At 46.1% G+C, this 13,212-nt stretch overlaps 1 protein-coding gene across 4 annotated transcripts in view; it reads left to right on the forward strand.

The window, feature by feature from the left end:
- Positions 1-13,212, forward strand: part of LOC307243804 (FERM, ARHGEF and pleckstrin domain-containing protein 1) — a 59,304-nt gene that overhangs the window by 34,650 nt on the left and 11,442 nt on the right. For 3 of the 4 annotated variants that reach the window (XM_080018760.1, XM_080018762.1, XM_080018763.1), the window contains exons 6-15: positions 962-1,059; positions 3,008-3,122; positions 4,281-4,428; positions 4,674-4,769; positions 4,895-5,058; positions 5,191-5,259; positions 5,353-5,428; positions 5,544-5,760; positions 11,918-12,105; positions 12,648-12,737. In XM_080018760.1, coding sequence (XP_079874886.1) covers positions 962-1,059; positions 3,008-3,122; positions 4,281-4,428; positions 4,674-4,769; positions 4,895-5,058; positions 5,191-5,259; positions 5,353-5,428; positions 5,544-5,760; positions 11,918-12,105; positions 12,648-12,737 — 1,261 coding nt within the window. The remainder of the gene's footprint in view (positions 1-961; positions 1,060-3,007; positions 3,123-4,280; positions 4,429-4,673; positions 4,770-4,894; positions 5,059-5,190; positions 5,260-5,352; positions 5,429-5,543; positions 5,761-11,917; positions 12,106-12,647; positions 12,738-13,212) is intronic. The other variant, XM_080018761.1, reaches the window with a different exon arrangement.

Here is a 13,212-nt window from a genome sequence, read left to right on the forward strand (position 1 = left end):
TGCACTTGTAATGCTGTTAGTTAATACATATATTTACAACCATTCAAAGTCTTGTACAAATTTATTTATGTTTATTTTATACATTATTTATGTCCGCCAACGACTTATTAAAGCCTGAGTGCTGAAGCAGAAGTGAACGCTGTGCTCCAACCTCCCTGGAGATTAATTTCCTGCTCAGCGACGCAACTCGTGGCTTATGTTTCTCTTGTACTGTTGTTCCCTAAAATATAAATATAGAGCTTAATGATTTTGTGATTGCTACTTTTTTGTATTTTGTCACTTAATCACGGGTAGGATGTTTTTGTGTTCAATCTATTTAGAGTATAAGTTGTTAAGACGATGCCAGACTGCTCTCAATGTAGAAAATGACTTGAGTAGCAATGAATTTGTGAAGCATTTCAGCAACAAGGAGGTTGACCTAATGAATGATATATATCATAACTTAATTGTGTGTTAAGATCAGTATTTGTCCAATATTATATATTTTTTTAATAATAAATCAATCAATAAATAGAATAAATAATATAAAAAATAATGAGTGTAAATTTAACAAAGCGTATCATTTTAACAAAGCGTATCATTTTAACGACTTTGGACCAAAAGTTGGCTAATACAACTTAAAACAACAACTGATGCCTGAGCCCACAGGTTCACTTTAAATTCAATTTAAAAAATCAATTTTTATTTACTTTTCCGCTTTACAGAGGGCACAGATGAAAGAAACTTGAATATAAAACGATAGAAAGGAGGCAAATTAACCGATTCCGCATAGAAAGCCGAAAGGAGTAAAGGACACAAACACTCTTCCAGAAATATATTAAAAACAGAATGTGCCCAAAGTGCTTAGAGATGGTGATGTCTATGAAGAACATCTTGTTTTAGCCGCATTGTGTCTGGAGGGAGCGTAATCCTGCCGAAATTGTGTTTCATAGCGGTTTCCCTTTCTCCTTTCCCTGTCCAGATACCTGTTTGCCCTCCAGATCAAACAGGATTTGGCGTGTGGACGTCTGACCTGCAACGACAGCAGCGCCGCCCTGATGGTCTCCCACATTATCCAATGTGAGACACAGGAGAGCAGGGAATTATCCAGCAGTCAAACATAGAAAGAGAAAGAAAACATGTCGTGTTCCACCACGCAGAGCTTATCCTTAAATACTGTCTGACAGCACGCCGTGCGGCACTACAAATGGAGAATCCCAGCGTTGCTATGGATACCTTTTCAATTTGTGCGTCTGAACGTAATGTGGCGGAGATGCTTCTGCAGCCGCCACGCGCCAGGAAATACAGCCGAGCCGGGGCCTGACATTTCACCGGCTTTATCTCTCGTTACCACGCGGCTCTAGGCGTGAGCGCGGGGGTGCAATGCCCCGCCGAATGCTCCGACTGCCCCCCCCCCCCCCCCCCCCACCAAATCGACCCCCGCTTCATCCCAAAATTTGAAAATTCAACCCTAACCAATTATAAACATGCACCATCGAAATAATCCGAGTTTACTTATATCCAGTAGTCGAGTTGGGCCCTTTAAACGACTTTTTCTTGCGCACCGGCACATCTCACAAGCTGCCGGTGCTCTGTTTTGCCCTCTCAGGTGTACAAAATAAATCATTGAATTGAGTCGGAGCACACTCTTTAATTATTAGTCATGGTTTGCTATGACATGATTGACCATATATGGACGTGGACGGGGGATTTCTTTAGATGGCGGGTATCCGTGTTTGCGCTTTATATTTCGCACCTTTGTGGTGGAATGAGCTGGTTTCCCTTATCTATTCCACCGGTTCTGTTTCATCGTTGGTAAAGGTCGCCGCCCACGCTCTCGGGTTCAGGTGGATTAAAAAGCACCTGGAAAACTGTAATTTGTGTCGGTAGTCCCCACATAACATCAGATCTACAGAGTAGTTCAAAACGACATTATACAATGGCAACTTAAATGGCAACTTAAATAGCCCCCCCGTCAACGTGTAAATAAGCCAATATCCAAATATAATAAGACGGAACACAGGGTTTTAATGTATGGTATGCTTATATGTAGTCTCGGTGGCCCTGGTTTTCCGTAGCAGACATTCCTTAAAACCAGGAGAGGTGACGACAAGAGGCAGTAACATTCACCAGCCACCTTTCTCCTAGACTCTTTTGATCTCTTTGATCTTAATTGATCTCAATTGTTCTGGTGAATTAGGTCCACATCATATTAAGAAGCCTGAATGAAGGCTGAGTGTGATTGTCCTGGAGATGTCTTTAAGAGCTTTAACTCATATGCACCCGACTGTACAGTAAGCTCCTTGTACCCGACCAACATCTGTGCATACTTCTGCAAAGATAGTGCTTCTTTTTGCCAGTATTATGCCTTTCTGCCGGGCTACCCCTGTTCTGCCTGCCTTGATGTATTTCTTGTAGCTGCTTCTTTTTGACAATGTCCTTGTTGCATTTGTTGACTCATTTTCCTCTGATGTGCTTAATTTACCCTTCTCCAAGTTAGGTTCCCTATTCTGAGGTTTGCCAGTTATATATATATATATATGTATCGAATCACATATTCCACGACCTATTTTGGATTGTGGTTTCTCCCCCACAGTATGCACCGTGTCCTCAACTTAACCTTTCCACTTTTGGAAAGATACTTTTGGCTGAAGATAGATACTTCCAAAATCCCTTTCTCATGACATATTATGCCACAAAAGCAATATGGGACACCAAGTGATGAATTCCCCAGCCTTGGTAACCCCTCTCTCTCCTTTAGATAAAGTTGAACTGTCAAATAGCCAAATCAACAAAAAAATACATTTACCTTACTGGGCAGCCTTCACCTCTATTTCACTCACCCTGTAGAACTGGCCTTTTCTTTACCTCCTGAATTGTTACAGACTGCATTGGACCTGTTCTTAAGCTTTTGAAAGTCTATTTGAGTGCCATAGGCATTACTTCCTCATCTATGGTAAACCCTTTTAAACGCACTCTGTCCTTTTTTTTTTTTTTTTTTTTCTTTGTTCCTTCCTCGATTGTTCAGCTGAAATTGGAGACTTTGAAGAGAGCCAGTGCCGGTCACACCTCCTCAATAACAACTACATCCCAGATCAAATGGCCCTGATGGACAGGATCATGGAGTTCCACTCGAAGAACATGTGAGTTTTGGGCGGGGCTGCGGAAATAACCGTAAAATAAGCTGTTCCCTGGGTCTAACGGTCGTTCTTTGTAGCTGTGCCATAAGGACACAGAGGCTAGAGCTCTAAACATGAATTATTCCCCCTCCCTCTGGAAAAAAAGTTGTTTCAGGCCATGGTCCCATGGGATTGTTGTAATAGTTAAAATATTATTGCTGGTATGAAGTTGTAAGTCGCAGTCAGGAACCTGGTTCGCAGAATGAGGGAGAGAGACGTCTCCTACCGCTTTACAGAAAGCCTAATCACACCCGCGCAAGGGAAACCTGCTTCCTCAACAGGCCCGGCGTCTGCAGACGGCATGGATAGCTACACATCTCCGCCCACTACGACACCGAATGATTGTCAAAACATGGCCGACCCCCTTCTCACCCTGACGCTGCGGCGTGGTTTGGCGGAGGCGGAGGGCACGGGAGGCGGTTGACACATGAGCGGAGCGCCATTAGACTCGAATGCCCTTTTCTACTTTTCTCTCTCTCTCTTCAGTTTTCACATTACATGCAGCCATCAAGAGCAATTAGGGGTTAAGTGTCTTGCTCAAGAACACTACAGCATGCTAGCAGGAGGAGCCTGGGATCGAACCAGCAACCTTTAGATCACCAGACGACCAGCTCTACCTCCTGAGCTACCATCCCCCAGTTCAGTTGATAAACTATGAGCACAGTTCCTCTGGCGCGGTTCCACGCTGAGAGTTAAATCTTTAATTAAGTACCACACACTGGAAACGGGGCTTTTGCACTTATCAGAATTAGAAAAGTCAGTTCAGTACGCTGTTTTGTCACCCCCTACTCCCCCCCGCCCTTCCTGTCCCTTCTCCACCCCCTCCGTGTCAGCGAGATCTAGATCCGCCTGGGTTCAGGCATTCACCTCAATTAGCGAGATCCACACTAGGATGATTTTCTGGGGTTTAAGTTGTTAGCAGGGGTATAATCCGCACTCCAGTTGGCACTTGGTATGTTCGGGGTACTGAAAACCAGAAAAGTGTGCCGTTTTAATTCTGGCGCACCTTTTTAACTCCAACCCCCCCCCCCCCCCCCCCCCCCCCCCCCCCGTCCCTGCGTCTTTCCAAAAAACAACATTGATTCCTTTGGACCTGTGCGGTCTTGCGATGTGTCTCCCCAGCGGTCAGACGCCGGCGGAATCGGACTACCATCTCCTGGAGGTGGCACGCCGCCTGGAGATGTACGGGATTCGACTACATCCTGCCAAGGACCGCGAGGGCTCCAGGCTCAGCTTGGCCGTGGGGCACACGGGGGTCCTGGTCTTTCAGGTGATTCCTAGATAAAAAGAGTCTATTCTTTAAGTCACCACCATTAAGGGCTTAATGAATTGCAGCCTTTTCCAGAACGCTTGGAATTCTTTATGATGTGGCTAAAGGTCACTTTAATAACAACGTTCAAAACCAAGGGCTCACTCTTCAGTCTTCAATATAAAGGTTTTGTGACAGAGGCCAGAATAGGCTGCTGAGCTTTTTTCATTGTTCTGAGCTTTGTATTTATTTTGATACTTCTACAGGGACACACAAGGATCAATGCCTTCAACTGGTCCAAAGTACGCAAACTGAGCTTCAAAAGAAAGCGCTTCCTCATCAAGCTGAGACCAGATCTAAATGCAAGTCCTATTGCACAATTCTCCGGGGACCTTTTAAGGGTTTTTAAGTTCAAGTTCAAAGTGTCGAGCCTTACTATGGATCATTGTTGCTGTAAATTTATACCGCACCCTTCCTCCTGCACCAGAGTTCCTATCAGGACACGCTGGAGTTCCTGATGGGCAGCAGAGACTGCTGTAAAGTATTCTGGAAGATCTGTGTGGAATACCATGCCTTCTTCCGCCTCTTTGAGGAGCCCAAGCCCAAACCCAAGCCCGTGCTGTTCACACGGGGCTCTTCCTTCAGATTCAGGTACAGTTAAACTGCCTCCCAGGGGAGGGTAGAGAAAGTCAATTTGATGAACCCCCATTTTAGTCTCTTTTGAGCCTGTCACATAATGCTCTACACAATGTTCTTACCACATTCACCTCATTTCCTCTGCAGCGGTCGCACACAGAAGCAGGTGATTGACTATGTGAAGGAATCTGAGTTTAAAAAGATTCCATTCGAAAGGTAAAAGTTTCCACATGGAGTTTGACATGATCAGCCGTGCAGGCGGCGGCAGTAGGAACATAACTCTGACCCCTGTCCCTCCTCTCTTATTAGGAAACACAGCCGGATCCAGTACAGCAGCCGCCTGTCTCCATTGCCTTCCCCACGCCGTCATGAAGTGCCAGTGGAAGTCAGTCTCTCAGTCATTGTGTTAGTCATTCAGACTCACGACCCAGAAACAACCCTTTCAAATTGTAACGTATGCTCTACTTTCTGTCGTCTGCCCCTCTGACTGTTCTCCTCAGAGCGTTGCTCCCACAGATAGAATGGACTCTCCCGCTCGCCTACACTGGAAGGAGTCTGCACTGGTGACCGCCGAAGACCCCGCCTCTCCACAGATGCAGGCCAGCCCCTCCAGCCTTAGAAACGGCCACGAGGACAGACTGGGATCCGGGGCCAGACCTGGAGCAGAGGAGGGCCGGAGCCCGGCCAGACAGGCCCACGCAGAGCATCTGAGTACAGGTCCAGCATCATGGGCTGCTCAGGGTAGCAGCTCCTACATCTCCTACGTTGATCTAGATAGTGAATATGACATGACCGTGACCAGGCCTCAAATGAGCTCCCACACTTATAACAGCTATGGAGAGCCGGCCATGCCACGCAGTGGCTCCGCTACTGGGATCATAAATGGGACTTTCCAGCCCCAGCAGGAGCACTTCCTGGGGAGGATGAAGTACAGGGAGTCCCCTTCCCCGACTAAACCTCCTCAGCTTAATATGAGCATGGAGGTCAGTCCGTCACCTAGGCAGGTGTACCAAAGTGGCCACCAAAGTTTCTTTGACAGCTCTACTTTAGAGAATAACGTCCGCGGTAGGCAGCTGCACTCCATCAGCCCCCTTGCAGTCCAGCCCATGTTGGACTCGGCCAGGCCCGCTCTGAGCACCTTCTATAATCCAGTGTCCCCTGGCAATGCTGAGCAGAATGGCCAGAGCGCCGCCTCCCCGCACCCAGACGTCAAGAGCCTTGGTGTGAATCATTTTGGCCACGGTCCACATGCTAACGACTCTCTTCCCCGCTGCGATCGGTACTCCCCCGTCCAAAGCCCGTCTCCTCGCCTGGAGAAGCTGCACCAAATGCAGAATCGCTCCGACGCAGACCCTTACGTCCCAGGACAGGTGGCGTCAACGCGGGTGCACAGGCGACGTCCGGTCTTGTCCCGCGCCGAGAGAATGGCCGCTCTGGAGCGCCGCATGGTGGCCAACGGCCTGTCAGTGCCTGGCCATGGCAGGGCTGGCCCCATGCCGAAGCACTTGGGGCTGGCCAGTGGGCCGCAAATGGGCGCAGTCAATATGAATGATGGCTTCAGCACTAGTGGTTCAGAGTCTAGTGAGTCTGAGGTGGAGGCCACCAAGGACAGCCCCAGTGCCCAAGCGCAAACGTATGGTAAACCATTGGATGCAGACCCCTCCGCCCACTCTCCCATTCCTAGAAACACATACTCCATGGGTGGCCTCCAGCTGGGTGAGGAGGATGAGGATGGAAGCCATGCCTTTAACGAGGAGAACGGGGGTCAGATATTCAGCTGTTAGTGCACAGACAGAGCATCGTTCCCACTTCAGGGAGGTAGAATTCACTGGGCTGCCTCTAGGGGCAACACGGGCTGGCGTGTTGAGATGGAATGTAGCGACCATTTGATGAAGGGATAGATTGTGTTTGTCTGGGGAGCCATCCGGGTCTCTGCCGGCCATGTCTTCATGGTCTTTCAGAAGACCAGATAAGAGAATCACTAAGGGAATCTGACCTTGGTGTCTGTCCTATGAAGGCATATTGTCCTTTTCAAAATGGCACAAGGGGGTGGGGGAAGAAAGGTTCAGTTCTGGGGGCATGCTTATTCTTTATACGGGGATACGTCATCCAAGTTCCCATGCTTTGGAGGTATTATTGTATCTAACATTTTTCAGTGCCAATATGTAATTTAACACTATATAGTCACATATGGATTGCAAAATAAAAACTATAGTATTTCTATCACTGATTATATCAGTTTTAATTCAGCATGTTATAAATGAGGAGGACATAACTGCAGTTGCACATTTTGTTATTCTGGGAGTAGACGGGACTTGCATTTCAAAATGAGCTGCTAAATACTGATGCTCAGTTGCTCAGCTTCAAGCGCCTTAATTGTGTCTTCCTAAGGAAGTAAAAATGAGTCTGCTTATCCAACAAACTAATTTGCATTGTTTAATTGGTTCTTTGATTGAGTTGGTTACGTTTTATGTGGCTCTATTACCCCTTTTCCACCAAGGCATTTTGAGGGCCGATTCGTAGCCAGTGCTTAATATGGAAACAGTTCTGCATGTTTCGACAGCAAAAGAACCGGCTCTGGCACCGGAAAACTGGTTCCAGAGCGGCACAACTTCGAAGATGGAAAAGAACCAAGAACCGCTTACGTCAGGGGCTCAGGGGCTTAGGGGCGGGGACAAGCAAGCTCGCGGAAAATATTGTGACTGCCTTTTATTTTTTTTATTTTTTTAATGACCGCTTCAGCAGTAGTAATTCATGGATGTAAAATTGGGTCCGTGGAGCTCATAAGTGGACAAATCAAGTGGATATATTGTAAAATACATCATATTTTATTCATTCGGCGCACACTTTCTCTTAAAATGATTAGAACGCACGAGCTCCGGGCACCGCGGATTGCCGGACTTCAAGCCCGCTCCACCCTGGGTTTTCAACGTTCCCTGCCAAATTGACCCGATTTTCACCCCAATTAAAATAATCATAATATTATACTTGTTTTCAGCGCTTACATAGACGTCTATCACGTTCTGTCCCACTCGTTACCTAACCCCAAAAAAAAAAAACCTATGCACCACAAAACGAATAATAACAATTGTCCCCCGTCCTGATGAAAAGGTGGAGACGTACGCAGACGTCTACAGTGACGTGGTCGCGTTGGCGCTGCTATAGGTTGGCTTTGGTAGAAAAGGGGCACAGGTTGTGTGTTGCATAACAGTGTCGGCACCTGAACGTGTGGTTCTCTGGAATAGATTAACGTGCAATACATCTACGGTGTATAGTGTGGGTATATCTGTGGCCGGTTTGTTTGGGTTCTCGGCTTGGATTGTACCGATTTTTGTCCTTAGTCTTTGCCGTTGTGACGCTCTTTGTACGGTCGGCGGCTCATGTCTTTGGACTAAATGGAGTCTCTCTGTTGGAGCCAGAGCGGCTCTAAAAACCTTCTGCTCCAGCGTGAACGCCCGATTGGCATTCATTCATTGTTTACGTTTACAGTCACTTCTGTCACCCGTCAGCAATAAAAGTCCCTTTTATTTTTCAAATTGGAAGTGGAAAGCTCAGTGTTGTGGTGATTGTAATCTAATCGTGGTAGAGCCGGTCAAGTGGAGGTGATCTATTTGATTCGGTCTGAATGAAGCGCCTCGTCTCCTGGTAGTTCAGCCGTCCATTTTTATTTCCAGGCTCTCAAGGGCCGCTGTCGACTTCCCCCCTCTAGCCCTGAAATTTGGCAAAAACTTTGGCAAACATCAACCCGATCGCAGAGTTCGGGGAGTTCAGACCGCGGACCTCCTCTCTGCAACCGCCGCAGCTTTTTTTCAATCCTCTTCAAGAGTGACGCTGCAACTTTTTATTTATTTATTTTTTTGTTCTCCACTCGTCTGTTATTTTCTTTCACCATTTCTTTCACCGTCTTGTTTGGCGTCGTGTGACTTTAATAGGGATTTGTTTTGGCGATCTTAATGTCACATTGTCATTGTTTTTCTTTTTTTCGCTTTTCCCTGTCTAATGTATGAACTGTTCTGTGTCGGCATGGAAGCTTTTGGGTTTTGTCCTCCTTTTTTTTTTTTTTTTTCTTCCCCTCCCACCGTTTTTCTGTCTCTGACTGCATGTAAACTCGCACCTGTTCGGTCAATTGACTCTGGTGGGTGAGAAGAATAAGAAAATGAATAAGAATGGCCGAATGCCAGTGTCAGGGTTGTCTTCACTGCAATGATCCAGCTATCGGTACGCAGAGGAGGAAACGAAAGATTGGGTTAGAGATGACAGGAATTTGGAATTTGGTGTGTGTGTGTGTGTGTGTGTGCGTGTGCGTGTGCGCGCGCTGCATGTGTGAAAGGCACTTTAAGGGCAACACCTTTTTAAGGCTCAGACTCTCGCAGCTCATCCATCACTGTCGTGCGCCGCTGTGGCTTTCACACACATTTCCACCGTTTCACCACGCTGACATCACGCATTTCAAAAGCAAGATTTTGTATTTGTTTGTCCAAATGGGGGAAAATACACCGTTTGTAAATGCCGGTGTTGAACCCCCATCAATCCGTTCGAGTTAACAGTGATTTGAGGATTTAACCCGATTTGATGTGTTTATGCAAGTTGATAAGACAAGGCTGCGGATGATGCGGTTGAACCAGTTTTTTTTTTTTTATTGAAGGTTAGTAGAGATGTAAAAGGTCGTTTTAACCAGGGGAAGATACTGGATCATTGCAGTGCGAGTGGATCCTCACTGGGCTCGATGCTCTGCATGTGCAATGTGAGTCTGCGGCACAAAGATGAAATCCAAATGTTTTCTGTTTGTAATCACTGCTTTGATCTCAGGTTTTGTGTTTTTTTTAAATTGAAATGCATGCTGCAGCAAGCCTGTAACTTCTTCACTTCACCTCTTGACCTCAGTTCAACTTCTGTTTTGTCAACATTGAATAGATTTTGTTTTTATGATCCAACAAGTCAACAATACCACAGGTTTAAGGAATAGGAAAAAAAAATAATTATAGAGGTGGGGATTTTATATATATATATATATATATATATATATCTTTCAACACACTGACTCTTGGTAAATTATTTTATGTTTATGAACTCAAATTCAGCCAATTTTGTGATTCATAATTGGGCCATTATAACCACACTTATTTGTATACATTAACTTATGCGATACGCTCCCCTATAATTAACTTACTGTCCTGTAAAAATAATTTATATCTATCATATGGGGTAAATGTTGACCTAGATGTTTATGCATGAAGACTTTACGTACTACTCTTCCTTTTCTCCCTTTCTGTCACTCCGTCTCCCACCCACTCTGTATCTCCCTCTCTATTCACCGGGCTCCAACGCTGGTTTTTGCACTGCTCTCTCTTTGGAGAAGTTTTCTTTTTCCCCCAGTCATTTTAACATTGTATATACGGTTTTGTGACGGTAGTGGAAAATAAAGTTCACCTCTCTCAAAGCGGGCTGTCCTTTTGAGGTTCTTACCCTTCTTGTGGTTTGGTTAGATTTTAGACCCCGGCGCCCCCCCATCAACCCCCCTCTAGTGTTGCGTGGACACCGTGTTCTCTTGCTCTGCTTATCTTCTGTGCACAGTTTGTCATATACACTCATTTGTCATGTGTCTAAATGTATGGGTTTTGTCGCACCCCCCCCCCCCTCCTCCTCAGTAGTGCGTCTCTAATCCCAGCGCTATATCTGCGTGTATACATCTCTGTTGTGTTTATAGCGATGCAACAGAGAACAGCAAACGATTGGTTGGCAAGTATGTTGTTACCGTGGTCAGCCACAGTGTTTCAGTAACCTTTAGCGGACATAGTCGCTGTAGATGACAGTAAGATAGTTTGTGCATCATTTTACTCCCATCTATAAATCTATAGGGCGGTGTGTTTGCATAGAGGGCACGTCGCGAGCTCTGGCTAGACGGGAGCGTGAGTCACAGCCGTCTCATAATAGCTGCAGGATACCCCCTCCGCTCCCAGCACCCCCCCCCCCCCGCGCCCCACCAGAACTAATTACTGTTATAGCGTACGGCGGGTCCGGGTCAGGTTGCGTTTGCAAATATCCTCTCAAAATTTGTTTTAGCCGTATAAGTGGTCGTTAGGGGCGACGAGACGGTCAGTGAAAAGGCTTCACGCCGTCTTAGAATGTGATTTATCCGTTGCTTTGAGGTCGAGGTCAATGTGCGGTGCCTTCCTGATCACACTGAAGGCTTTCAGGTCTGTAGACAAAATCTGATACGAGGCCGAGGGAACCTGAGTAAACACGAAACATATAATTTAGTATTATAAGTGCCTTTTTTTTTTTTTTTTTTTCGATGGAGAAAATGATCAAACATCCATATCACCAATATGAAAAAGTAATTGCCCCCATAAACGTAATAACTGGTTGCGGCCAACGACCAAGTTCATACACGAAAACCTACCAAGGTGTCAAAGAGGAGTGGGCAAACATTCTTCCACAGTGAAGTCAAAGAGACGATGATACTCGAATTATAGGAAGCGCTTGGCTGCAAGTCATTGCTGCAACCAGTTAAGTTTAAGGGCGTGGTTACTTTTTTTGCATTGTTGATATGGGTGTTTCATAACTTTTTTTCATTAAATAAATTAAATAATGAGGAAAAGTAAATTGTATGTTGTGTTTGATTAGGTTCCCTTTTTTCCAATATTACAATTTGTCTGACGATGTGAAATAGATGATGACAAATATGCAATAATTGAGGTGATCAGGAAGGGGGCAAATACTTCTTTACTGCACTGTAAAAATTCTGAGCGGTATTTCCAAACGCAATCCGGCCCGTGTGTGTGTGGGAAAAACTATTGATGTTCTTTTTCCACTTACTTTGGTCTAACTTGCCCTTTTCTCCCCACTTGGTCTCCCCCATTCCCGTTCCCAGCAGTGATGGCCGGCAGCCCTCAGCTCTCCGCCTCCCCCACCCACTCACAGGGCATGGTCAATGGCCAGAAGTCCCTGGAGCTTTGCGGCCACAGCCTGGACGGCCGGCAGCCGTCCCCCCTCACCAGCCCGCTGCTTTACGACGCCGGCAGCGTGCGCACCGACGATGAAGATGAGGTTCGGAGGAAGGTTTGTGGTCCACTGAGGGCCCCTCTCACTTTTTTATTAAAAACCAAAGTGGCACGTTGATGGGATTCTTTATTAATACATAGTTAGTAATTACATAGTAATAGTTTATAGCTGGTATACTTATACCTATAATTTAACCTCTGCATAGAATTATTCTTTGGCTTTTTTGGCTATTTCTGTTCTTTAATATGGGCTATCTTTTCACATTTGTCTATTTCTTCCGGACCTTAAACCTTTGTCTGTACAGCAGTGCACCAATCCTCACCGCAACAAATTCCTCATATGTAAATGTACTTGCCGGAACGAACAGAATTCTGATCCCGATTCTGGTTATATCAGCTACAGAGACTTCAAAAGCCAGTAATAGTCTTAAAATAGCTTGGGACTGAGAATACCTGTCCTAAATAACTGTCCACAGGGACTCGGGCTCCGTGTACTGTCTGCGAAATCTGCGAAAAATAAATGGGTTACAACCCAAACGCTGGATGTACAGTGAAACTCAAAGGGGGGATTATTTCTCCCTTGTCCGTCGGTTCTTCCAGAGGTTCCCGACCGACCGGGCCTACTTCATCGCCAAGGAGCTGCTGACCACGGAGCGGACGTACGTGAAGGACCTGGAGGTGGTGACGGTGGTAAGAACACGCCCGGCAAAATAATTCACAGGGGGAGAACAGGGGAAAGACACAGGGGTATTTTGTCAGATGTGACTGGTGAAAGGTGTGTGTGTGTGTGTGTGTGTGTGTGTGTGTGTGTGTGTGTGTGTGTGTGTGTGTGTGTGTGTGTGTGTGTGTGTGTGTGTGTGTGTGTGTGTGTGTGTGTGTGTGTGTGTGTGTGTGTGAGAGAGAAAATAGCCCTGGTTATCTTGCTGCAACTGGATTCCCGTTTTGGCCGTCTCTAAAAAGCCGTAGAGCAGTAGGTGAGGGACTTTATTTTATCTGCATTTATTTGGGGGGAAGATTAAATTACCGACAGGATATTAAACGGGCAGGACCGCTTGCTCGGAAACGGGACGGATGTTTCTTTTGAGGCTGTGAGAGTCCTGTGGGTTTTTTTTTCGGGTTTTTTTCGGGGTGGGGGGGGACCCAAGCGCTATACCTCTTTAGTGGC

This window comes from Zeus faber (assembly GCF_960531495.2).
Source record: "Zeus faber genome assembly, chromosome: 18".
In the NCBI taxonomy this organism is placed as follows: Eukaryota; Metazoa; Chordata; class Actinopteri; order Zeiformes; family Zeidae; genus Zeus; species Zeus faber.